At 35.8% G+C, this 25,970-nt stretch overlaps 1 protein-coding gene across 7 annotated transcripts in view; it reads left to right on the top strand.

Moving 5' to 3' along the window:
• SCAF8 (SR-related CTD associated factor 8) overlaps positions 1-25,970 on the top strand; it is a 191,471-nt gene that overhangs the window by 57,601 nt on the left and 107,900 nt on the right. For 4 of the 7 annotated variants that reach the window (XM_060114507.1, XM_060114506.1, XM_060114502.1 and 1 more), the window contains 11 exons: positions 45-176; positions 433-545; positions 2,006-2,199; positions 5,406-5,506; positions 8,020-8,133; positions 9,351-9,507; positions 11,388-11,521; positions 13,137-13,281; positions 15,020-15,088; positions 17,672-17,890; positions 19,119-21,213. In XM_060114507.1, the coding sequence (XP_059970490.1) occupies positions 45-176; positions 433-545; positions 2,006-2,199; positions 5,406-5,506; positions 8,020-8,133; positions 9,351-9,507; positions 11,388-11,521; positions 13,137-13,281; positions 15,020-15,088; positions 17,672-17,890; positions 19,119-20,572 (2,832 nt within the window). In that variant the 3' untranslated portion in view covers positions 20,573-21,213. Of the gene's footprint in view, positions 1-44; positions 177-432; positions 546-2,005; positions 2,200-5,405; positions 5,507-8,019; positions 8,134-9,350; positions 9,508-11,387; positions 11,522-13,136; positions 13,282-15,019; positions 15,089-17,671; positions 17,891-19,118; positions 21,214-25,970 lie in introns of those variants that run through there. The other 3 variants (XR_009533938.1, XM_060114501.1, XM_060114504.1) reach the window with 2 other exon arrangements.

Genomic DNA, 25,970 nt, shown 5'->3' with positions numbered 1-25,970 from the left:
TCATTATTTCCCAATGTTTGTGTGTTTGTGTACATTCTCAATAGGCAACTCCTCAGGATAGTCAAGAAGGCACATTTGGGTCAGAGCATTCTGTGTCACCATCACAAGGGAGCAGTCAACAGCATTTCCTTGAACCTGAAGCAAATTTGGATGATTCCATAGATATTCAGCAGCAGGTAAAAAGTAAATGTTTTTCTGGGGCATAAATTTCTAAAATTAATTACAAAAAAAATCTTAAAATATAGTAATAATTTTTATTGTATGTAGATAATGTAAACCTGAATAGTTTTTTCCTCCTCATTAAGCTCCACATTCTAACCATTTTACTATTAGTCATTAATGCTACTATGGTGAATATTTTGTAAGGCAGAATTACCAATACACACTGAATCTCAACCAGGCATTTTGTTTGCTGTTCTTTTGATTTTCAAGGATATGGATATAGATGAAGGGCAAGATGGAGTGGAAGAGGAGATCTTTGAACAGGAAGCAAAGAAAGTGGCTGTTCGCTCAAGATCAAGAACGCATTCACGATCTCGTTCAAGGTTCTACAATACTATTTAAGAATAGCTGTGTGCGAACATTTAAATTGTTGGCTTTACTTTTTTGCATCCTTTATTTCTTTGGATCAAGATTAAATAAAATGTTTTTTGAGAGTGACGTTCTCTCAGGAAGAAGTAATTCAGAACTTCAAAAAACAGAAAATATGTGTTCTGTTTTTAATTGGGTGTGGCTGTGGCCATTTATTTGAATAATTTGCACAAGTCACGGCTGTATCATGAGACTTGGATTTGGGGTTATATCTGGTTTTAGTTAATAACATCATGACAGTCAGCTTAGGGTATTATTGCCTCTGAACAACAGTTAAATCAAGCTGTACAGGACCAGTATTAGAAACTCCATTGTATTTCTCACATTCCATTTCATCTCATAATACCAAAAATGATTATAAAAATAAAACTACAAAAATTATTTTTATAAACATTAAGCATATCAGACTATTACAAAACATATCCTAGAAATGGTTTTCTCTGTGGGCTGTTCAACATGGCTGAGGCTCATTAATGTGCATGCTCATTCAAATTTGAGTTGAAGGTGCCTTATTCTTAACCTGGTAAATTTTCTTTTAGCATGTATATATTGTTTTTGCTATAAACTGTCTTAAAACTTAAAGTCATTAATCTTTAACATTTTAATGCCCTATTTTCTACACACAAGTACCCAGAAAATCTGAACAGTGAATGCTGGAAGAGAGGCAGTATCCTTGATGACTTTTTCAGTCATTTCTTGTGTTTCAAGAACTTACTTGTGTTTACCTCTTGCAAATGAGAGCCTGTCAGTTCATCTTTCTCTAAGCTGACCTCTCTTCAGTGAATTACAGTGTTAGTGCTGAAACTTCTTTGTCTTAGCAACTTCTTTATTTGTCTTAGCAACACCTCCTTACAAAGTATTTTGAAGAGAGTTCAATGGCATGTGACTGACAGGAAAAAAGAAACAGTATTTCAGTATCACATTATATTGTAAAGTCAAGCACCAGAGATTTTAGAAATTGAAAACTTGTAAACAGAATTGTATAGTGGCCTAATGTTCTGTTGAAAACATTCTTTGTTTCTTAATTTTAAGAATGTAACATCTTTGTCACCTAAAGAATCTTTTTGTTTTCTTCCATCTTTCATCCCTGTTCTTGACTCTTGTTTGAAAAATGAGTTGGAAGACCCTAAGAGAAAGTGAGGCCTTACTAGAATCTCTTTCTCTTATTCTTCCTTGTGGTTGTGAATGATCACCCAGATTCAGTAAGAATCATTGCAGACAAACATCTGTGACTAGTGTGGACCTAAGCAGTATAGAGATTTGAGAAAATACATGTTTGATACTTGATTATGCTTGAATGTTTTTTAAAAGGTAGCTAAATACCAGACAGTCTCGCCCCCGCCCCACCTACAAGTGAGAAATTTGATAGAAGAATAACTTTGTCATTAGAAGTAAAATAAGATTTTTTTTGTAGATCACCAAGAAAACGAAGGTCTAGGTCACGATCTGGTTCTCGAAAGCGTAAACACAGAAAGCGATCACGCTCCCGCTCTAGAGAAAGAAAAAGGAAATCATCACGTTCATACTCAAGTGAAAGAAGAGCTAGAGAAAGGGAGAAAGAACGACAGAAGAAGGGATTGCCTCCAATTAGATCTAAAACATTAAGTGGTAAGTGACGTACAGCTTTGGTTTCAATAACATTGAGAAAACAGTATCTGCTACAACGTCTCCCAACCTTATTTTCAGACTAAGAGGTTAATAACTGGTTTGGTATATGAGTAATTATATTTTTGGGTTTTGTAATGTGATAGAGGAGAAAAGAAAAAGGAATAGCTGGTTCTACTCAAGTACTAAAGTCATTGTGAGTTCTTTTTTTTAAATGCTAGTTAGAAAATATGACTTGACTAATGATTTATAAAGTGTCCTAGGCCTTGTGTCTGTTTCATGGACACCGTGACTTCTGTGCACAGTGTCCTAACCAATTATGAACACTAGGTCTGTAGGAGTAATTATTATAGGAAGCATGCAAATTTTAAAGCTAATTATAAATTTACTGGATCAGTACTGAAGGAGAGATTTCTCTTGTAAAAACGTTCCCTCCTTATATGTTAATCTATAATGTATGATTAGAACAAATTTGGTAGTAGTGGGAGTTTGTTTTGGGAGAGTGCTGCAGCAGAGTTGACTTGGTAGGCATGTGAGGTATAGGAAAATAAGTTGTAATTAGTGCCAAATTCTGCCTAAATGATTCTTAGCGGGTTATGACATTTAAGGTGAATCAACAGACTGCAGATGGATAAAGTACATAAAACGAAGCAAATTGTCATTCTTCGCCAAGAGCGAAACACTGATCAGGTTGTCTGATTTCTGAATGTATCCAAATAAACTCCTTCTGCCACGGAGATAGATGAATCACTGGTATAATTTATAATGCTGAAGCATCCTAGAAATCTAGGCTTAGGATTAAAGGCGACAGCCATCTTACTAAATTCTAGCCATTTGAACAAGCCTTGGCTATCTTTCCAGAGTCTTACCTGATTGTGAGAGCCGTTGTTAGTTTAATAATGTTGACATTCCTAACTCTGAAAGTTTCTATTTATCCCTTAGGGTGAGGGACAGAATTCAGACATTGTAGTGCTGTCTGATAAATACTGTCAGAAGTCTGATCGTAAAATCTCAGCTACGCCTCCTCCCGTGATTACCATTAGGACATTGAGAGTAACGAGCTTTATGACGGGCTTTATGATGGGCTTTTATGTGGAGTCTCTCGTTTAGTTCCTCACCTAACTGGTCATGTTTTGTTGCCACCGTTTACATAGTTATTGACCGTGGAATTTTTTTTCTGTTGCTGTTTTATTTTCATGGGTAAAACACACAATTAAAAAATTTAGAAAGGACATAAGAAAATACAGTAAGAAGTATATCTTGTCTTTTACCTCAAAACAAATCTCTTTACTGAGAAGCAATAACAATTTGATGTGGTCCCAACACATTTTAAACACATATGGTAGTGTTTCTCTGCCCGCTGGTTCTTAGAACATGAATTTTCATGAATAGTCCAGGGGCTGTGAAACATCAACAAACAGTAACATTCTAAGAATCAAGTGTCCCCTTCTCATGGGATGGAGGAGACTCATTATTACTTTCTGGGAAGGAAAATGGAGTTGTCCATGGGAAAAATTTGTAGAGAGACAATATCAAAAGAGTAGGGGAAACATGGAACAGATTTTGAGGAGATTAAGGCAGCTGTAATATGTAGAACAGAGTAATGAAGAGATGGGAACTATTCAGTGAAAGAGGTCAGAAATTTGCTTAAGGGTTTGTGGTAGGTTGAATAGTGGTCACCCAGAGATGTCCATGTCCAAATCACTGGAGCTTGTAAATATGTTACCTTACATTTGTAGATCTGATTAATAAGGATCTTGAGATGGGGAGATTAATTTGGATTATCCAGAAGGGCCCAGTGTAATCCAAGGGTCCTAATAAGAGGGAAACAAGAGGGTCAGAGAGAAAAGGTGATGTGAATGTGGAGAGGAGAAAGAGATTGGTAAATGCTACACTGTTGGCTTTGAAGATGGAGGGCTGGGATAATGAGCTGAGGAATGCAAATAGCTTGTAGAAGCTAGCAAAGGCAAAGAAACAAATTCTCTCCTAGGGCCTCCAGAAGGAATGCAGCCTTGTTGACTCATTTTAGATCACCAGAGCTGTAAGAGAATACCTTTTTGTGTTTTAAGGTACTAAGTTTGTGGTGTTTTGTTACAGCAGCAAAAGAAAACTAATATGTTGCCCTTTGAGACTTCGGTTGAATATTAAGTTATTTATGCACAGGGTAAGACTGCATGAGGCAAAGAACAAAGAGCAGGGAAAGAACAATTTCCAGGCATCTGTTAGCTGAACGATTCCTAAAGCTCACACAGGCCTGGAAGACGTTAAAGTTCTGACCAGCCAGAGTAGAGAGATGGAGACCTGATTGAAACCCACAGTCAGTAGAATGTAATGTGAAACTCACATTGCAATGGTCACACCTTAGTGTGGGGCTGAATTAGCTCTAGAGTAGAACCTGCTCTAGGCTGTGTTGTAGATGAAAGATAACCCAAGAGCTGGAGACTTCTTTTTTTTTTTAATGACATTGACATAAATCCAAATATATTAAAACTCTGCAAATATATCAGCTGTAAATTTTTTTAAAGTCAGTGTTTTCAGGAAAAGGAGATGTTCATGGAGACATGAACAGTGCAGCTCAAAGTAGGCAAGATGTCTCATGTGTAGCATTTATTTCTTAAAGGGAAGTGGCTTCCAGCCCTTAAGTATCCCTAAGTCTTTCATGATAACGAGTTCTAAATTAGCCTTTTCCTTTTTGTATATATATTTTTTGTATATAATTATTCTTTCCTTAAGGATAAGATACTGTTTTCAGATTTAACTGTTGATTTAGGAGAAACATCCATTTAATCATTCCAGCACAGAAAGATACTTAAAAGGTACACAGATAGGATTGCAGTGAGAAGTGGTTTTGAAACTTTGTTGCGTATTAGAATCACGTACAGCATTTTAAAACTCCCAGTTCCTGATCTGTCATACCCCATACCTTCCATCATCTTTTAGAGTGGGTTCCAGGTATCCACAGGTGATTGATGTGTGCTGCCACGCTTGAGAACAGGTGATAATGCAAGAAGTTGACTTGGCGTAGATGTGAATGGGTACCTGGTATTTTAGTTGATTTTAAACATAACATAAAAATGTCCGTTAACAAGTATTTAAAATATACTATCTGAAATTTTAATTTATTATTGTTACTAGTGTTTTTTCCTCAGCTACTTGAAAGAAGTAACTGTCTATGTGATTTGGGTTATTTGTCTCTTATGTCTTGACAGTATGTAGTACTACTCTGTGGGTTGGTCAGGTAGACAAGAAGGCAACACAGCAAGATTTAACCAACCTGTTTGAAGAGTTTGGACAGATTGAATCCATTAATGTAAGTATCAGTTCTTAAAAAATTTAAAGTTAAGAAAAAAAATAGGGAGTTTTCAGAGTCACTTTGTCACTTTGGTTCCTAATTAGCCCAGTAATATCTGCCTTTAATCAAATTTTAAAAGGATTGTTTGACTCTAATCGTTTTTATGTTTACTCTGCTGTTGTTTATCTCTTTGCTTAATTAATTTTCCTTTTTTAAATGGAAGTCTAACAAAATATTCTTAGGAGTTTTATAGCAATGTAATAGCACTTGATTCCTAAAAACATCGAATGTTTGAGTTAGCAGGAACCGTATGTGTGATCTTGTTTAATTTCTTTTTTTTTTTAAATGAAAGTGAAGAAACTGAGTTAGAATTTTAATCACCTGCACATGAGCACATAGGTAATGGTGGAGACACAACTGGACTTGAGGTCCCAGTCTTTTGCCAGCCTCTTCCCACCCCTTCCCCTTCTCTTCCTCTCAGAGCAAACCCGAGGCAAGAAAACCTGTGTGGCCACAGCATAGCTCTATCACTCCTCAGCTTGATTCTTTCAGTGTACCCAGTCTCCACCTTTGAGTATTTTCTTCCTCCTGCAGGGCTATTGGTTTTCCTTGAGGCTAAAAATAAGTAATGGAATAGTCATTTGAGGAGACTTATTCCTTAACTCTCTGATCTTATTCACTGTTATTATACTTTTATGTCTTTTGGACCTTTTTATCATTATTTACCAGGAAATTGGCTGGTTTTCCTTTCTAGTCTTAGATTCCTTATATTCTCAACATTCCTTATATGGCCAAACTTGACTTTTTGGTATTAATAACAGCACTCTGTATTTAAATTGAATTTGACCATTTTGTATTTTACTTTCAACTATGTATGATCTCATTGGAGCCTCACAAGAAGCTGGTTAAGTAATTCAAATATTGTTATTTTACCAGTGAGGAATCTAAATGATTTGTCTAAGTTACACAGATAATAAATAGCTGATTGATTGGTTAATTAATAGGTATTTGGCTGAGTGTTTCAACTTAGGTATTTCAGATTCTTCTTTTTACACCATGAAAGTGTTGTAGGCTTCTCATTTTGTCTTTTTAAATTTCACCTGTCAGAACATAAGTAATCTCTGAGTCTGTGATCATATAACCTCTGAAATTTTTTCTGATTTTCCGCTGCCTTTAAACTAGTGGTTCTCAGCTCTAGCTGCATATCAGAAATGGGTTGACATTTGAAAAAATAGGATGCCCATGATCAGTACCTTTAGATTCTTATCAGAGGTGCCATAATTACGCAGGTGATTTTGATGCAAAGCCAGGAATCACTGCTCTGAACAGACCCCGAATCTAAGTAGCATTTTGTATTTTCACGTTGCTTATGACATTTGTAGTCTTTCTTATACCACAGTCATTGGGACATTAGTTTGCCTTGTCTCCCTCTTCTTCTGTATTACCTTTTAAGAGTGTCGTACTTAAAAGTAATAGGCACTAAGTTACTTTGTGAACTGAAGTGTACTGAATGGCTAGTGATAAAATCCAGGATTTGGAAAATTAATGGAAGATTTATAAACCTTTCACTTCGTTTTGGGGGAGTTTGAAGACTGAGATTAGATTTAACATTTAGTAGGTCATTAGCTCGAAGAAAATATTTTCGGTGGGTTGGTAAGGGGTTGGATCTACACTGCAAGAGATGAATTATATAAGGGGTTAGATAGACTTCTCTTTTGAGAAATTTGGTATTAAAGTGACAGCTATTAGCAAGACTGAGGGAAATGTTATTTTGACAGTTAGAGATTATTAGGTATTAAGTACTAACAAAGTGATAGAATACCTTTTGAATTCTTCATAAAGAAACTGAAATGCTCTGTATTTTTCTGAGTTAATACATTAAAGATAATTTTATGATCTGGTAGTTTATAGAGTAGTTAAATGCTTTGTAAATAAACCCCTTGAGATCCTTACACTGAGGCTATCTTCTTATTCATATTAAAATCTTTGTCCAGAAGTACTTGGACAAAGTTAAGTTTTATAAAATTGAAAAGCTTTAGTTTTATTATTTGTTGTAGATTTTGGACTTTATATTAAGGATAAGATACTTCCCCAAAACAAAAATCCTTCTCACATTACTCAACATAACATTTGGCAAAGTTGAAATACTACTGTAAATAAATTGTATGCCTTCAAATATGTTGGCCATACAGTATTGTTTTCCTTTTATAATAATCTGGTGGTATTATATACACGTCTTTATACATTGCTTTGTTTTAATAGTTCTTCATTGTGTGTTAAAACTTTAGTTGACACGTGATATTCAAGATTTCACATATATCATGGCTTAGAATGAGACCCAACTAGCGTCTGAATTTTTTTTTTCCAACTGATTGTGCTTGAATTGTACAAATAAACAGATAGCTGGAGGAAGAAAAGGGGAAACAATTCAGTATTAATAATCAATGTTCTGTTCCATTAAAACCATAAAATGCCAGAAATGACTTGCCCTCCTCATACACCCTTTCTAAAGAAAATAATTTTTTTAATAGATGATTCCTCCCAGGGGCTGTGCTTACGTCTGCATGGTTCATCGACAAGATGCATTTCGGGCTCTTCAGAAGCTTAGTTCCGGGTCATATAAAATTGGGTCCAAGGTCATTAAGGTGAGATTGGGGGGCACGTGCTCTTATTTTATTGGACTGTTAGAATGTTTCTTGTATTTAATTCATCTTCTTCCTTAATGCTATAGGCAAACCTTGACAGAAATTTATTATTTTAGTATTGTTAAATTATAGAATTTGGCTATAGGTAAAACAATAACCAAAACTTTATTCAAGCAGTTCTTCAGAATCACACAGGCGCAGTACTCTTAGCCAACCAGGGCACCGTTTTATGAGCAGAACGTTTTCATTTTTACAAGTTTGTCTTTCATTCCCTCCTTCCCAGTGCTTCCTAATCCTACCCCTTAATTATATTATTAATGTCTCCTTTTTTTTTTTTTTTTTTTTCTTTTTGCGGTATGCGGGCCTCTCACTGTTGTGGCCTCCCCCGTTGCGGAGCACAGGCTCCGGACGCGCAGGCTCCGGACGCGCAGGCTCAGCGGCCATGGCTCACGGGCCCAGCCGCTCCGCGGCATATGGGATCCTCCCAGACCGGGGCACGAACCCGTATCCCCTGCATCGGCAGGCGGACTCTTAACCACTGCGCCACCAGGGAGGCCCAATGTCCCCTTTTTAACATCTTGTCTTATACAACTCAGGCCCTTGTGAAGGGTTTATTTATGTATATTTGTTTCCTCTTAGTCTTTGAGTATTTATTGTGTATTTTTCCATTTTTTACTTCTTATAACTAATTTACATTTTATTTCTGTTATTTGGAGTTAATTTATTCCATAGTTTCAGCAACTGAATTAAAAATTTTTAAATTACTTTCAAGGGAGTTAATATGCCCGTGCTTTGTCATTTTATGGCAGAGAGTTTCTGTATGTAAGCTAAAGTGTCACTGCTCTCTTGGAGTACCAAGATTTTGTTTAACTATTCTAATTATCGCTAATGTAGGTTGACATTTTTATGATGAAAAGTAGATTTGGTTTATTTCTGGAAATGTGTTGTTTTAAGGTCATAGTAAGAAGTGGAAATAAATCCCATAATATAAACACCACCGCTATCTAATGCAGGTTTTATTTTACAAACAAAATCAGAAAATACATGGAAAAAATTTCGTTGGCTACTGTTATTCCAGCAGTGATGCTTTGCCTGTCCAGCTGATTTTTAAAACTAATTTTATTCATCTTTACATTGTTAGCATATAATTTTGTATGTTTTACCTTGTTTTTACAGTAAACATGAGCTTTCTTCTTTCCTCTCCTCATTCCTGATAGATTGCTTGGGCTTTAAACAAAGGTGTAAAAACAGAATACAAACAATTCTGGGACGTGGATCTTGGAGTAACATATATACCATGGGAAAAAGTTAAAGTGGATGACTTGGAAGGTTTTGCAGAAGGAGGCATGATTGATCAGGAAACTGTAAATACTGGTAAGAGCCCTATGGGTAGTTTTATTGTTTAAAAATATGCTTAAAGGGTTGTAATTGATAAGAGTTTTGCATGTTGGGGTGAATTGTGTTTATTTCCTGGATTCTTCCCCATAGTGCAAAAGAGGGGAAAAAGTGAAACATTACCCTGTTCAATGTGTATACTTAATGGGATCTATTTCATAAATGTCAGAGTATATAGACAGTGTTCTAAAACTCTGAATGTAGCATTTTTTATATATGTCTTTTAAAAAGTTTCAGTCTTTGAGAGCGTTGTATATATGGAGGCTTCTAAAGACTAATTTTTTCAGTTACTTGAGTTTAAATGAGAACTGGGGATTTAGGAAATTTCTTTAAAAAACTTCCTAGATTATTTTGATTAGTATCTATGTTGAGAATGCCAGGAATAGAATCTCAGAGAGCTGTAGTTCAGATTCACGCTGCTCTAGAAAGCCTATAACCAAGTGATAATCCGGCCCGTTCTTTTGAAAAATTTGTCTTTTTGTTTTAAAATTTTTCAGTTATAAATTCACAGACTAATGGATGCTTGGGAAAGAATTGAAATGTTATACTTATTTCTTGACAACTTAGCTCTTCTACCAAAATTAGCTAATTTTCAGAATAGTATTTTTGTTCTCAGGCCAATGTACATATTTTCAAACAGTTTTTCAGTTGTTTTCTTCTTGTCATTCTCTCTCTCTCGCTGTCCTTCTCTCTCCTTTTTGGATGGATGTTCCTCCTGAACATTTATTCATTCAAAAAATATTTCAGTTCTTACTGTATGCCAGGCATAACTTTAGGAGCTGGGATTATAGCAGTGAGACAGACAGACAAAAATCCTTCCTCTCTTGGAGTGCACATTATAGTACAGGGGTTGACAACAGCCCATGGGCCAAATCTTACTGGCAGCCTATTCAGTAAATAAAGTTTTATTGAAACACAGCCACGCTCAGTTGTGTTTACCTATTGTATATGACTTTTTAAAATTCAACAACAGTTGAGTCATTGTAACAGAGAACGCGTGGCCCGCACAATCTAAAATACTTACAAATAGGAAGAGTTTGCCAACCCATGTTCTAGTGGAAAAAATGGATAATAAATACGATAGATAAACTAGGTAGTATTTCAGTGTTGGTTAAGTTCTAAGAAATAAAAACAGGGAAAGGGGATAGGCAGTATGGGTGTGGAGCTATTGGAGTTTTAAGTGGTTGAAGAGGGTCTAATGGAGAAGGTGGTATTCAGAGGCGTGAGACATGCAGCTATCTGGGAAAGAGTGTTTCATACAGAGAGAACAGCAAATGCCAAGTCTATTAGAAAGTCGTGAGACCAGTATGGCTTGAGCATAGTGAGGAGTGAGTAGTAGGAGATGAAGTCAGAGAGATACGGAGGGGCGAAGTCGTGTAGTCTTACTAGTCATTCTCGTGACTTTGATCTTCAAGGGAGGTGAACCTTTGGAGGAACCATTGGAGCTTCTTTGTTCTGTTTTTGCATTTTTCTGTATTTTCAGAAAGATCTTTCTGTATTGGGTTAATACTTGTTGTTTTCCCCTTATACCTTGTGACAAAATATAGAATAAGGTTGGTTTGTCTTAAATCAGACAGCCTTTGAGATACGTATCTATGATATCCCTTTTAAGTGTTTTCTCTAGACAGAATATTTTAGTGTCTTTGATTTGTGCCTCATGTCGTGCTGCTTGGAACTCCTTAGTACCCTAGTCAGATTTATCTCAGCAGAACCAGATAGGTTGGCACCTACAGCTGTGGACACATCTTAAAGATGTGCCAAGGCAGATGAAGGACTATTCAGATGTGAAATAAATGTGTACATATAAAATGAAAAATTGCACCTATCCAGAGGAAATCAATTTCAAATATTTTGTTTAGAGTGGGAAAGTGTGAAAAGCTCAGAACCCGTTAAAGAGACGGTCCAGACAACTCAGAGCCCACCTCCAGTTGAAAAGGAGACAGTGGTCACAACCCAGGCAGAGGTGTTCCCTCCACCTGTTGCTATGTTACAGGTTAGTGCTGGGTGTTTTTTTATTGTTTAATGTGTGGTTTTACAGTTTTGTTTTTACTCACGTCTTTACTTCGTAAAACTTGGAAGAAGTTGTCCAAAATAGATTAATATTAAATATAAGCATTTTTGAAATTTTCCTTTTAGAAAAAGTGTAATTCATATTTAAATGTTTATTTATTGAACAAATATTTATTGATTGCCTGCTCTGTGACATTCACTGTTCTAGGCACCTGGAATAGGGATACATCAGTGGGAAAAAAAAACAAACACAAATCCCTTCCCTTACGGAGAGTTTGTTCTCAATAGGGGAGACAGAAAATAGAAAATCAATAAGTTTATAAGATGCTGTGGAGGGGAGAAGGTAGTAGAAGGATCATCAGGAGTACCTCGGTAGGTGTTTAAAATTTTAAAATAAAATGGTGAGGTAGACTTAATTGAGAACAAGACATTTGAGCCACAACTTAAAGTTGCTGAGGCAGTTAATCATGTGGCTATCTGAAGAAAGCGTTAGAGGCAGAGGGAACAACCAGTGCAAAGGCCTGCAGCCAGGAGCATGTTTTGTGTGTTCCTGGAATAACAAGCGGGCAAGAATAAAGTGAGTGAGAGGCAACTTAGTGTAAGTGAGACCTCTGGGGGGACTTTGGTTTTCACTCTGAGATGAGGAGCCATTAGAGGACTTGGAAGAAAGGAGTGACTCAGTCTGGCTTAGAGTTTTAAAGGATTGCACTGGCAACTATTTTGAGAATAGAATAGTGGGCATTGATAAAAGCAAAGAGACCAGTTAAAAGTTGCAGCAATCCAGGTGAGAGATGATGGTGGCTCAGACTGGACTGATGGCGGTGAAGGCAACGAGAAGTCGTCAGATCCTAGGTGTATTGTCGTGATTTGGCCAGTGCGCGTGGTTCGATTTGAGTTGTGAGGAAGAAGAGCAGAGGCAAGGTTTTTGGTCTGAGAAATTGGAAAGATGGAGTTACCATTATCTGAGAATGAAAAAGACTGTGGAAGTGTGGTTTGGGAAGGACAGCTGGGAGTTCAGTTTTATGCGTGTGAAGTTTGAAGTGTCTTTCTAGACAGCAAAGTTGAGATGTTGAACAGACCATTGATACAATGTGAACTTCAGGAGAGAGGTACAGCCATGCCATAATACAGATAAATATTTGGGAATTGTCGTACCTAGGATGAGTAAAAGAATTTATGGTTAGGAGTAGAAAACAAATTAATGAGAAATTCAAGCCATTTTAAAGCTGTTAGTGACATGCTTCCTAATGGTGATTAGATCGCATAACATAGCTAGGTATTATAAACTTAGTAGGAGATGGCAGTGTAAAGTTGAGCATGGTGTTCACTGTTGAAGTAGGTGCCCACATCTTTACATCACTTGAATGTAAGGTAGATTTCACAGTCTCTGTTGAAAAATACTGTCTTGCTTTTACCTCAAGTAAGTTCACTTGTAAGAATACAAAAAGGAAGAAAAAAAAAACCAAAACAACTTAATATAATGATATTTGTTACCTTCCTATAAAAGAAACAAATAATTTACCTTTGGTTGTCCTAAGATGTAATCGTTGCAGATGGATAAAATGACACATGGACTTTTTATTTTCTATCCACAAAAGATTCCAGTAGCTCCAGCAGTGCCTACAGTTAGTTTAGTCCCACCAGCATTTCCTGTGTCAATGCCCGTTCCTCCTCCTGGATTCAGTCCAATTCCTCCACCGCCTTTTCTCCGTGCAAGTTTTAACCCTTCACAGCCACCTCCTGGTAAGAAATTTTCATCTTATCGTTTCAACTCTATTTAGAATATCATTTAAAATGTTCCTTTTCCAGGTTTAAACACTGTAGAGCAGTGATTCTCAAACCATAGCTTACATCCGAATCACTTGGAGGGCGTGTTAAAGTACAGATTGCTGGTCCAGCCTCCTTTGGAGTCAGTGGAACTGAGGTGGGGCAGGACAGTTGCATTTCGAACAAGTGCCCAGCTGATGCGTATTGTTGGTGGACCACACTTTAAGAAGCACTGACAGAAAAGAAATGGAATCCTTTAAAATCATTGAAATGCCTTAAGATAATTTAAAATTTATGTTGAAGTTTTTATATAAAAGTTTTCTATAGTTATCACCCATTCATCAAAGTATGCATTAAATTATATAGATTAGTCCTCCTAAAAATCATTAGATTTCCATTTTGACATTAGAAATTATAGTATATCTTAATATGCTAATTGAATTCATAATACTTTTTTTGACCTAATTATAGATAAACAGAAGTTCCTTGAATCATTGTTTCTAGGTAAAAACTATAGGTTACTTAACACATATCGATTAAATATAAATAATTGCTTACATAGGTTAGAGATAGAGCTTTTCATATTAGATCGTGGAAGGTTTAGACAAAGGAGAGAGAATACAAGGGATCAAACGATATATGTTGTTTTTCAAAACTATTTTTTTTGAACTTCATGGAATTATTTGTGTACTATAGAAAAGAATTACTGAATTGACTTCTGTAATTTAAGTTCTTAGTCATTGAATAGAGTTCCTAAAAACTGTCAGCAAGGCCAAAAAGTAAATTCATTGTCTGAAAATGGTTGTAATTTGTCATGTAATATAAATTTTTTAAATTACAGTTTAATACATAATTTGAAATTGATGCAGATTTTAATAAGAACTTTATCTTTTTATATTTTAAATATTGGAAAACTATTCATCAGATACCTTCAATCACAAATCTGTATTTGTGATTGAAAATTAAAATTTTTTCTCAGAAGGTATTTTTAAATGATTTTTTCAAAAACCATACCACATGGATTTTATAGTCTTTATCTAGCATTCATTTGTTGAAAATCACATATCTTTTTTTCCCGTTATTCTTAGCCACTATTTTCTATTGGAATTTAATGGTAGCTCTATATTTTAAAAATGCAGGGAAGCAGGTTTATAGTTTGATCATCTGATATTTAAAATCATAAAACAGCCAATATTAAATTTATTTATTTCTTATTTTTTATTAAGATTTGTTTCAGTGCTCAAAATAAAATATAGTAATATCCAAGGTTAATAGAAGTATTCTGATATAGTGGGGTAAACAGCATATACATCAAAGAAGTACAATAGCACATTTTACAGATGACATTATTGCATATAATGGTATCAGCAGCTTGAAATACAATGTTTAACTTCCCATGCAGTCACCATGCTAACATATAAACAGGTTGCCTGGCTTGACTTAATCATTGATCTTACAGCATCATAGAGCGTGCCAAGTAAATAGATAGTATATGCTCATGATAGGGATCTCTATGCTTTACTTAGCTTACGAAGGATCAAATAAGGTAGTGTATATAAAACTAATTTTTTAAATGGAAAATATGTTCATAAATATGAGGTAGTAATGACTGTTTTAAGAATGTAGGATTTCATTTATAGCTGTTGGAATCTTCGATTTAAAAGAAAGTGACACTTTGTTATTTTATTTTTGGTCTTTTTTTTTTTCCATGTAGGTTTCATGCCACCTCCAGTTCCACCACCTGTTGTACCACCACCTACTATTCCACCAGTAGTACCAACATGTGAGTTTTCTACTTTAAGAATTTTCTTTCTTTATGATAGTGATAATGTGTTGGTTCTCATGTTTGTTAATTATTGTTAATTTTTTTATCATGGAAGTTTTCAGACAAATGCATTTTTTTGGTTAAATGATTTCTAACAAGTTAACAGTATCATATGACAGTTCAGATTTGCTCTGTTGTATCAAATTTGTGTTTTTTGTTTTATGTATAAAATGTCTTAATTTAGAGCAGCCCCACCCACACACCCCTTTTTAAAAATGCTTCATGTCTTTGACTTGTTGAAAAGCAGTTCACTTCTGTATGCAAGATCCCAAATAATGGGTTTGGTTTTTTTGCTTCTTTGTGGTATCTTCCTTGAATCTCCTGCAAATAGAAAGTTTTTAGCACCATAGGCTTGTTTAGAATATGCTTCAACTTTTTTCGTAAGAATACTTAACAAATGGGGTGCTATGGACTTGATATTATATCACATCAGGAGCCATGCAGTGCCTTCTTGTCCCACTTTTAATGATGTCATAATGGATCAGAGCATTCAGATAGTGGGACCTGGTCATTTAAAAAAGTTGCCCTTCAAATTTTCATCAGATGGTTTCATCTTTTGATTATTCTTGCTGAATCTACTTTTCATTAGTTGCAAAGTGGTGACCTTCCGAATTTTGTAATTCCTTCCACATTTCTTAGCAAGAATTTTTTCTGTAAAGAAAAACTTTCTCTCATCAACTAGTAGTATTTAGTTACCTTGAAACACAGTTGTACAGGAGATGCTAAATTCTTTCCTGTAAGTGCAGTTTTTCAGAGTAATGAGTTCTATGGATATCACCTGTGATATCCAGTGACTGAAGGTGGGGGAGGATTTCTCTTATTTCTCCTTCTCCACTCCCTTCCCTCTACTTTTTTCTCCTTCACTTTTAGTAGTGTTTATGGATTAATGGATTTTTACTTCCAAGTGGTTGCATTCACCTTTCTTTTTGAAGTTCAGTTTGTTCATTTTTGGACAGTAAGAGGAGCCTTTCATGTTACTTCTCTATTCTTTTGAGATGACTGCATCAGTTTTTGAGAGCTTTTTCGCCTAATACTAGACCAAAGGACTTTATTGTAAAGAGAGTGTATATGATACAGAGCTTTACGTTTTGGTGTTATATAACCCACTTTTCTTACATTTTTAAACTCTATTCTCTCCTTCAGTGTTTAGACAACATTAGGATCCTTTTTGTGTTACTGTTGGTTAATTAGGAAGAATTGTTTATTCTTTCTGAAAATTAGAAAAGTGTTCAGAAGCCGTTTCTGAATTCACCATTCACAGAGAGACCCACCTTACTTGGAGCCTCCCTCCCAGTTGTTTCTCCTTAAACTGTTCATTTTGGAAAACCGGGGGTCAATTAAAGGAGAAAGAGAAACAGCACTGTGTGCCAGCTGCTCCCCTAATTGTTCACACTGTCTTACCTAATTCTCATAATTCCCATACATGATCCCGGTTGATTTTTATCCCTATTTTACAGCTCTGTTCTGTGCTAACAATTTGTCTAGGTAGTCCAGAGTTAACTGTGAGGATAAAAGTTTCTAAAATCCCAAAGTACATGATTTAGTAGTGTTGTGAAATAAGTTTGACTAGAAATTCTGTTTGTGATTTTTATATTCCTCTAGCTTGGTTTTTTAACATATAGATGACATACAGAAGAGTTTTTCTACCCATTCTTTATGCCTTTTTTGTATCTTTATAAAAAGGAAATGTTTTTACCTTTTTATTTGTAGTTCTCATCTGATGAATTTCCTACCTCATTTGACAAAAAGTAGTGAATGTAAAGACCCTAGTACTTACAGTTTCAGCGGGATTGGGCAGATTTTCACTCTCATATTTGTTGGTCTTCACCAATCATTTCTCTATATTTAGATATTCCCATACTGGCATCCTTGAAAAATTATGATTTTTTTAAATTACTGGGATTTGTTCTTAAGTATGGATCCTTATTTTACCAAACATTTCTCTTGAAAATATTTCTAAAAATTGTTGTTTTTCCCTATTTTTAAAAAATGGGGCTTCCCTGGTGGCGCAGTGGTTGAGAGTCCGCCTGCCGATGCAGGGGACATGGGTTCGTGCCCCGGTCCGGGAAGATCCCACGTGCTGCCGAGCGGCTAGGCCCATGAGCCATGGCCGCTGAGCCTGCGCGTCCAGAGCCTGTGCTCCGCAACGGGAGAAGCCACAACAGTGAGAGGCCCGCGTACCGCAAAAAAAAAAAAAAAAAAATGAAGCTTTCTAAATATAATTTAGCTTCTTCAGGATGACTCATTTGTCATTTTGAGCATCAGTTATTATATAATGTGCTAGGTGATACAGAGATGCCATTAAGTGAAACACTCAAGCTGTCAGAAGTTAGTTTTCATTATAAACGAAATAAAGGGACCAGAAGAGAATTCACATATGTCATGTTAACTGAGCAGTCTTACCAAATAATTGGGGAAGGAGGATAGGAAGTCATTTAAAACTTTGGCAAGACCAGTGTTGGTCATACTTAATATTTTAACCTAGCACATGAATTGATTAGCTAATTAAATCTGAAATATATATTCTCCTTCTTTAAACAGCTTTAGTGCAGCCGCCATTATCTATGACTCCAGAAACTGTGAAAGATGTTGGATTTGGTAGCCTTGTTTTGCCAGGTGGTTCTGTTGCCAGCAGTCTTGCTACTTCCACTCTGCCAGCTGGAAGTGTTTTTAATCCTCCAACTAAACAAGCAGAGCCTGAAGAAAAAGTACCTCATCTTATAGACCACCAGATTTCTTCTGGTGAAAACACCAGATCAGGTAAAAAGAAAAAAGAAATCCCCAGAAATACATAGCTAAATCATAATCACTACTTCTCTATATTGGTGTTTAATTCTTAGGTGCCATGAATGTGTAAAACATTTATCTCCTAAAATTCCTGTTATAAAGAAATTTGGCATTCTCTTCAGGATAGTATAGATTTTGACACCTTTCCATTAAGACTCCTTCTCCTCCTGTTTTTGGCCTATTGGAACTGTTTTAATGTGTTATCAAAATAAGATTGCACAAAATGTGTATACTTACAGAAAGATTAAAACAAACAAGTATTAGTTATAAGTAAATACTACCAGATATCCAGCTAAGTCTAGAAGATAAATATAGTTTTGAAAGCAGCAAGTCCTTTTTTTTTTTTTTTACTTCCTGCAACTGTAAAGCAGTTTATTTACTTGGATGATGCCACACACAACACAGGCTTTAAGTAGCAGAGCCAGGAATTAAACTCTCTTTTTTAGTTTTTTTAAACCTGCAAGCTCAGTGTTCTTTTGGCTACACTATACATCTTTTTTTTTTTTTTTTTTTGACATCTTGGAGTATAATTGCTTTACAATGGTGTGTTCGTTTCTGCTTTATAACAAAGTGAATCAGCTATACGTATACATATATCCCCATATCTCCTCCCTCTTGCGTCTCCCTCCCACCCTCCCTATCCCACCCCTCTAGGTGGTCACATGATCTCCCTGTGCTGTGCGGCTGCTTCCCGCTAGCTATCTATTTTACATTTGGTAGTGTATATATGTCCATGCCACTCTCTCACTTTGTCCCAGCTTACCCTTCCCCCTCCCTGTGTCCTCAAGTCCATTCTCTACGTCTGTGTCTTTATTCCTGTCCTGCCCCTAGGATCTTCAGAACCAAAGTCCTTTTTTTATGGCACCACTGTTAGTATATTAAGAATTGTTTGTACTTTAGAAAGACTTTTGTTAAAAGTGGAGAATCAGTATAAAAGCTGATCTTTTTGTTTAACTTAAAAAGATTTCATGTAAAGATTTTAGGTAGCAGCCCCACTTATGTTTTAATATTTAAATTTCACTACATATGGTATTAATAATTTCAGCTTTAATTTTTAATATCTAGTATACCTGGATTCTTGGGGGGATACAAGTAGCTGATGAAGCTAACTACTGGCAATTATAGCGTTAATAATTATAAACATAGTTTGCTTTTCACACCAGAATGATTGTTTGTGTTATTTTTCTTCTTTCCATTTTAGTGATTCCAAATGATGTTTCAGGTGGCTCTGCGATTTTAGGAGGACAGCCGCCAAATGTGACGAACAATTCTGGAATTCTGGGAGTCCAAAGACCAAATGTATCAAGTAATAATGAAATTCTTGGAGTCCGGCCATCTAATGTTTCCAGTAGTTCTGGGATTATTGGAGCCCAGCCACCAAATATTCTAAATAACTCTGGAATTTTGGGAATACAGCCACCAAGTGTGTCGAGTAGTTCTGGACTTCTGGGCATGCTACCCCCAAATATACCTAACAATTCCGGACTTATAGGAGTACAGCCACCCAGTGTTCCAAATACTTCTGGACTTTTGGGAACACAGCCACCAGCTGGGCCTCAACATTTACCCCCTTTAAATCTTTCTAATCAAAGGATGCCTGCAATGCCAATGTTAGACATTCGTCCAGGACTAATACCACAGACACCTGGACCAAGATTCCCTTTAATGCAGCCTGGAATTCCACCTCAGCGGGGACTCCCTCCCCCAGCGGTGCTTGATTCAGCTCTTCATCCACCACCCCGTGGTCCTTTTGCTCCAGGAGATATTTTTAGTCCACCTGAAAGACCTTTTCTAGTTCCTGGAAGACAAAGTGTAGACAATGTTGCTAATCCAGAAAAAAGGATACCACTTGGGAATGATAACATTCAACAGGAAGGAGATAGAGATTACCGGTTTCCTCCCATAGAAACCAGGGAAACCATTAGTAGACCTCCCCCGGTGGATGTTAGGGATGTGGTTGGACGGCCTGTAGATCCAAGAGAAGGTCCTGGAAGGCCTCCATTAGATGGTAGAGATCATTTTGGAAGACCTCCTGTAGATATTCGAGAGAATCTTGTGAGGCCAGGCATAGATCATCTTGGTCGAAGAGACCACTTTGGCTTTACTCCAGAGAAGCCCTGGGGGCATAGAGATTTCGACGAGAGAGAGCATCGGGTTCTACCTGTCTATGGTGGTCCAAAGGGCTTACATGAAGAAAGAGGTAGATTTCGGTCTGGAAACTATCGGTTTGATCCTAGAAGTGGTCCTTGGAACAGAGGATTTGGACAAGAAGTTCACAGAGATTTTGATGACCGCAGAAGACCCTGGGAGAGGCAAAGGGATAGGGATGACAGAGATTTTGATTTCTGCAGAGAAATTAATGGAAATCGTTTTGGACGAGATAGAATTCAAAACACCTGGGTCCCCCCTCCTCATGCTCGGGTTTTTGATTTTTTTGAAGGGGCCACTTCTCAACGAAAAGGTGATAATGTGCCTCAGGTTAATGGTGAAAATACCGAGAGACATGCTCAGCCACCACCTTTACCAGCGCAGAGTGATCCTGAACTTTATGAAAAACTGACATCTTCAAGTGAAATAAACAAGGAGAAGAGTGACACAGTTGCTGATATAGAGAGTGAACCAGTGGTAGAAAGCACAGAAACTGAGGGGACATAATCATCACTCAGTAGGTAAAAGATACATTTTGTAAAGTTGTCATCTCTCTGTAATAGATTAATGGCTGACTGGACCATAGTTGTTCACTTTTGTCTGCCAGAATTAAGTTAATCTGATGTTCATGTTCACCTTTCTCTTAATATAATTGTACAACTGACTTGTATAGACATTGTTCTTAATATGAACATGGTAGGTAAACTTTTTTTTATTTTTCTGATAAAATATAAATGTTGCCCCCAGATTCTTTTAACTTCAAGGAAATGAATAACAGCTTGTCAGAGACTTCCTATGGAAGAAAGAATTTTTTAGATACTACCATTAGGTTGGATATGGTAATAGATATATTTCAAAATAGCAAGCGGTGGTATATCTTATCCATATCTTTAGGCTGCTGCAGACTTTTAAGGTAATAGACAAAGCTGTGATATTTTATGCAAAGACTGGCTCTAAATATTTGAGGAGCACAATACAGAGATTTTAAAAAGTGATTTTGTAAAATCTACACTATGGTCTCTGTTTCTCCAAAGTAAGTGTTTGTGATTTGTTCCTCATACTGCAGTGAGTAAAAAAGAAAAAAGAAAAAAAGAAAACAACATAAATATTAAAATACGTTTCAATGTTGGGTGAATTTTGTTTTTAGATGCCAATAAAACTTATTTGTTTGATAACAGTGTTCTAGGAATTGTATTTTTTTAACCTACAGATTCTTAAAACCATGGATCATTAGCAGCATGTGCTTAGTTGCAGAATTTTTCTATTACTCGTAATAACAACAAAGAACCATGTGGTTGAAAAAAGCATGTACTTTGATATAAAAATCATGCAGTCTCATTAGTATGTGTGTAATATCTGTGTATATTTATTGCATAAGTCATATGTAGAGTTTTCTTTCTCTGTACGTCTATTTTCATGCACATACAGAGAAAAATAGAAAGTTGGTAGTTTAGATAATAAAATATTCTTTAAAACTGGATAGAAAATAAGAGAAATTTGGCTAATTGACATTGCTCATAGTTACAGCTCTTAGCCTTTATGATGGTAAAATAAGAAATATTGTAAAGAAATACATTGGCAGTTTGACAGTTCTCTTTTAATACAGTTAAGCATGAAGCCAGATTTAGCATCAAGCTGAATCCACGTAAATGCTTGCATTGCTTTGTTTCACACTATTTGCTATTCTGCATAGATAGTGCTTATACTAAAGTACTTACTGGTCACTTGCCTGAAGTGAATTTCTCAATTGCACAAAATGTAGAGTAGTGTTGGTGGATTTTAAAACATTAACTTGTATACCAGAAACAATGTGTCCGTCATGTGTTTTGTAGGCTCTGCATAACGCTGTTGAGATTAGCTTCCAAGGTAAACTGAGTAGCAGAAAAATCTGGGATAAGTTTCCTGTTTTATTTATTATTATTATGTTTTTGCTTTTGCTTTTCATTTATTTGCTGTTTGTTTCTCCTTTGGGTTTTACATATATACACATATATATAAAACCATTGGTGTTTTTCCGTTTCTAATGATGGCTTTCATTTGGTCCCATGAACAGTTGCTTTGTCTCCTATTCCAGTAATTCCTCATTTGTTCTATTTACCTAAAATTCTTAAGTTACATTTGTCAAGCCCCCCACCCCACCCCGCACCAAAAGAAATGATGGGTACACCAGCTATTGAACATTGGGTGGTTTTTGCTTCCCTCTGATGATCTATAGATTTTTAAGGATTCTCGCCAAAAATAAAGTCTTTTCTTCTTGTAGGTTCTGAAATAGAAATAGTACGTTATTTATTTTGGTTTTTGGAAAAGTGGATGAGAGGGGGAGTTTGGTGTTTATTTCTAGGGTAATTGAATTCAGTCCAATAATTTCGGGTTGGTTTCAGATCATTTCCTTGGGGTAATGGGAAAAACTGTGACATCGGTACAAAGTTTTAATATTCTGGAAAGATTTAGCCTTGTCCTTAAGGAAATTATATTAACTGGAATTTCTCTCAAACTACTTTAGTTACATTTATCGTTATCAAAATTAAGTGACATTCACTTGGATTAAGTAGCCATAAAAAAGAAAGTGAGACTTTTCAGTGACTTTTGATCCCAAGCTTTTTATCACCCTTGGGCCTTCATGTGCAAACTTGAAGACAAACTGTGTACAAGTATTGCACTGGTTTGACGATTCTGATGGTGGAAGGTACCTCATCAGTTGTTAGTACTGTCTCCTAGAAACCCATCTTGGACATGTGTGACACTGGAAATGTCACACATTCCAGTGTTACATTGGAAATGTAAAACAGCTGAAAAATAATTATGTGTAGTTAGGCTCCCTTTATCCTTGTATTGTTGTGTAATGTTTGAGTGAAAGGATATTATTCATCCTCATACTGAATTTCCAAAATTGATATTTACGTTCACTATTTTTTTTTAGACGGTGGAGAGAGAAGTTAATTGTCTTACTTTGCTAAGTTTGACATAAGACCTGTCACACTTTTGATGCTTTGGATCACAGTATGGCAGTCACTAGAATGCTAGCAATTAGAACTATGCAAGGAGTACCTAAATACTGTAATAAAACAGTTGAAGTGCTGCAGGCAATAATTACGTTAGACAGGAGGTCACATAGTGTTTTGATACGGAGAGAGAGAGAATGATAGGATTAGTGTGGTATGAGTAGATTGCAGCGTTAATAGACATTAATTTCTAAATTTTTTTTATGTGTTTAAACATTTCGTTAAACATTGGCTTCTGTTCTTAGCATGAATGCATATACTGTACTTTGATCATTTTATATTGTAGATAGAAACTTATTTTAAAGCAAGGTGGTCTTTATCTACAGCATATCATAGGTGGAATGTTCCTTTATTTTAGTTTTATTTCAATGTGTAGGGTGTACAGAATACTTAGAAAGCATTGGAAGATGGGATCGTATAAAATTATTTGTTTAAAACTCTGGAAATGACTTCATACAATATTTAATTAATACAATTTGTTTATTATTTAAACTATTGCATTCTTACCAGAGCAGTTGCTTTTGTTCTGATAATTTAGTTGCTTCACCAAATTTATTGGCCATTTTTCACAAATTTGGGGTTGTTTTGGGAATGGGACAGTTTCGTTACACTTAAAAAGAAAGTTACCTCTTTTAATTTGAAAAAGTATTTTTTTATAAACACTAGTTCATCAGATCTAAGGTGTTATTGATTGTAAGAAGCACCATTCAGAAATTTTTAAATGCTTCCAATATGACATGCCAGCGATTATAAGACACATTTGTAATTCAGAAATGTCAAAATGTAAAATGTGTCTTAGGATCAAAGAAATATGGTATTTCTTTGGTGTATATATATATATATATATATATATACTCCATATATATATATATTCCCTTACTCAGTAAGTGATTTAGAAAAATTCTGATTTTTTTTGTCATTGTATATATTTTAGATGGGCACAACATTTAATGAAAAAAAAATTAACATTTGATTAAAAATAATTTTGTTATACCTTATGTGCCTTCATCATTATTATTGGGTGCTATATTAATAAAATGTTTTAAGGGCTTTTAACTGTTTCAAAGAAAAAAGCATTAACATTTCACTCTTTAAATATTTTACATAATGAAGAAGAGGAGAGCAAGTGTATATTCATTTTTAAGATAGGCACAATAAATTAAAATTATGTAAGAAATCATAAATATTACAGTGTGGCAGAGAATTATAAATGTTTCCTTAATTGACCATCTTTTAAACTAACTTAAGTTGTAGGCTCTAAAAATTTTATTTTCTACTTCTGAAAAAAAGTCAGGTTGCTACACTTTTTAATGGGAGATTAAAAACAAGATACCTTGATCCAGCAAAACTTTCTAGAACTAGAATTTAAAATTAATGGCACAAATTGTTTTCTTTGGGGGCATACTTTAAATGAGGGCATGTGTATTGAAAGCTGTATGAAATACACTTTCTCTGTGGTTCTCAGCCAGGAAATGTGTGACAGAAGAATCACCTGTGGAGCTTTTTGAAAATATGGGGGGGATGGTCACCACAGACTTACTAATACAGAATCTCCTGGGGAGATACATATTCATGTTCAAACACCAACACACACACACATACCTTCCACATACCACCACTTTAGATATGTTAAAATATGCAAATATTTAATGTACCATACACTTGAGATTTTTTTACATATTTTTAAAAGTAGTGATACAAAATTATTTTTAATGTTTCAATAAAGTATACAGTTAATTGTGGTAATTGGTATTGGAGGGTGAATAAAAAATAGAGAAGTCCATCACAGATGTTTTAAATTCAAGTGTTAATCTAAAAATGAATTATTATAGCAAGAAAGGGATGGAAGGATAACCCATATGGGATGGTTTTGTTGGAAGTATTTTTGACCCAGGTGAAACTTTGTTATCGGATACCTCAAAGAAAAATTTCCTGGATGTATCAATGTAATTAAATGCTTTGATTATAAAAAGGGTCCCTTTGGGCCCAAAACTGCAAGCATTAAGCTTATCAGGGATTAGGAGTTATGTTACTAGTAGGACTACTTAGATGTGGGCTGCACATCAAAGACTAATGCAGGTCAGTGGTTTATTCTGGCATGAGCTTTGCTCAGACATTTTTCTTCCCCTCTACTTAGATCTTTTTTTTCCCCCCAGGGGGCTCTTCACCTCATATGTACTTAGAATTACTCTGCCTTGTTCTAGTCAAGATATAGAACAAATATTCTAAGTAATCTGTAAAATATGTGTAGTATATCAAGGGGTAAGTGGTGCTAAATGGCCTAACTTTATACTGTATAAGAAATGTGAGATGCTTTGGATAGTAGGGTGACCTGTAGTGAAGGAAGCTGAGGGCATGCTTATGCAGAGCCCAGTAGGTGGTAGAGAGTGCGCTTGGAACTTGTGACCTTGAGCCCTGAGTTTAGTGAGAATTAGATGAGTTAGTTTAATGAGCGTATTCAGTTCGCACAGCAGCGGCAGAATGGAGCACTTGGTTGACCTGTGTTGTTTGTCCTCCCACCTCCCACCACTATCACTCAGCCCATGGGCGACTGTCACTGTTTTATCTTATTTTTCTGCCTTTCTCAGAATTCTCATCACAGCACCTCCCAGCCTCCTTTTTGACCTATCATTCCAGGCAGAGGCTATCAGTTGGATTTGTCTGTTGAAAGCAATTTGCTATTCCTTTGCTTAGTGATTTCTAAGGTCGTTTCCAGCATTTAAGTACCTTGAGTCAATGAAATAAGTTCTCTCTTCTGTGAAAGACCAGCTGAGGGAGCAGGAGGAACAGAGGGAAAGGCTAACAATATTGGAACACTTTTTAAGCGAGCATAGGTTTTATTGCCTTTGGGTTTTCAAAACTAACATTTCTAAATATATGTCTTCGGACAAGTTACTGCACCT

The sequence above is a fragment of the Mesoplodon densirostris genome, chromosome 12 (genome assembly GCF_025265405.1).
Source record: "Mesoplodon densirostris isolate mMesDen1 chromosome 12, mMesDen1 primary haplotype, whole genome shotgun sequence".
Classification (NCBI taxonomy): Eukaryota; Metazoa; Chordata; class Mammalia; order Artiodactyla; family Ziphiidae; genus Mesoplodon; species Mesoplodon densirostris.
Note: the sequence above shows the minus strand (reverse complement) of the source record. Positions and strands in the feature narration are given on the sequence as shown.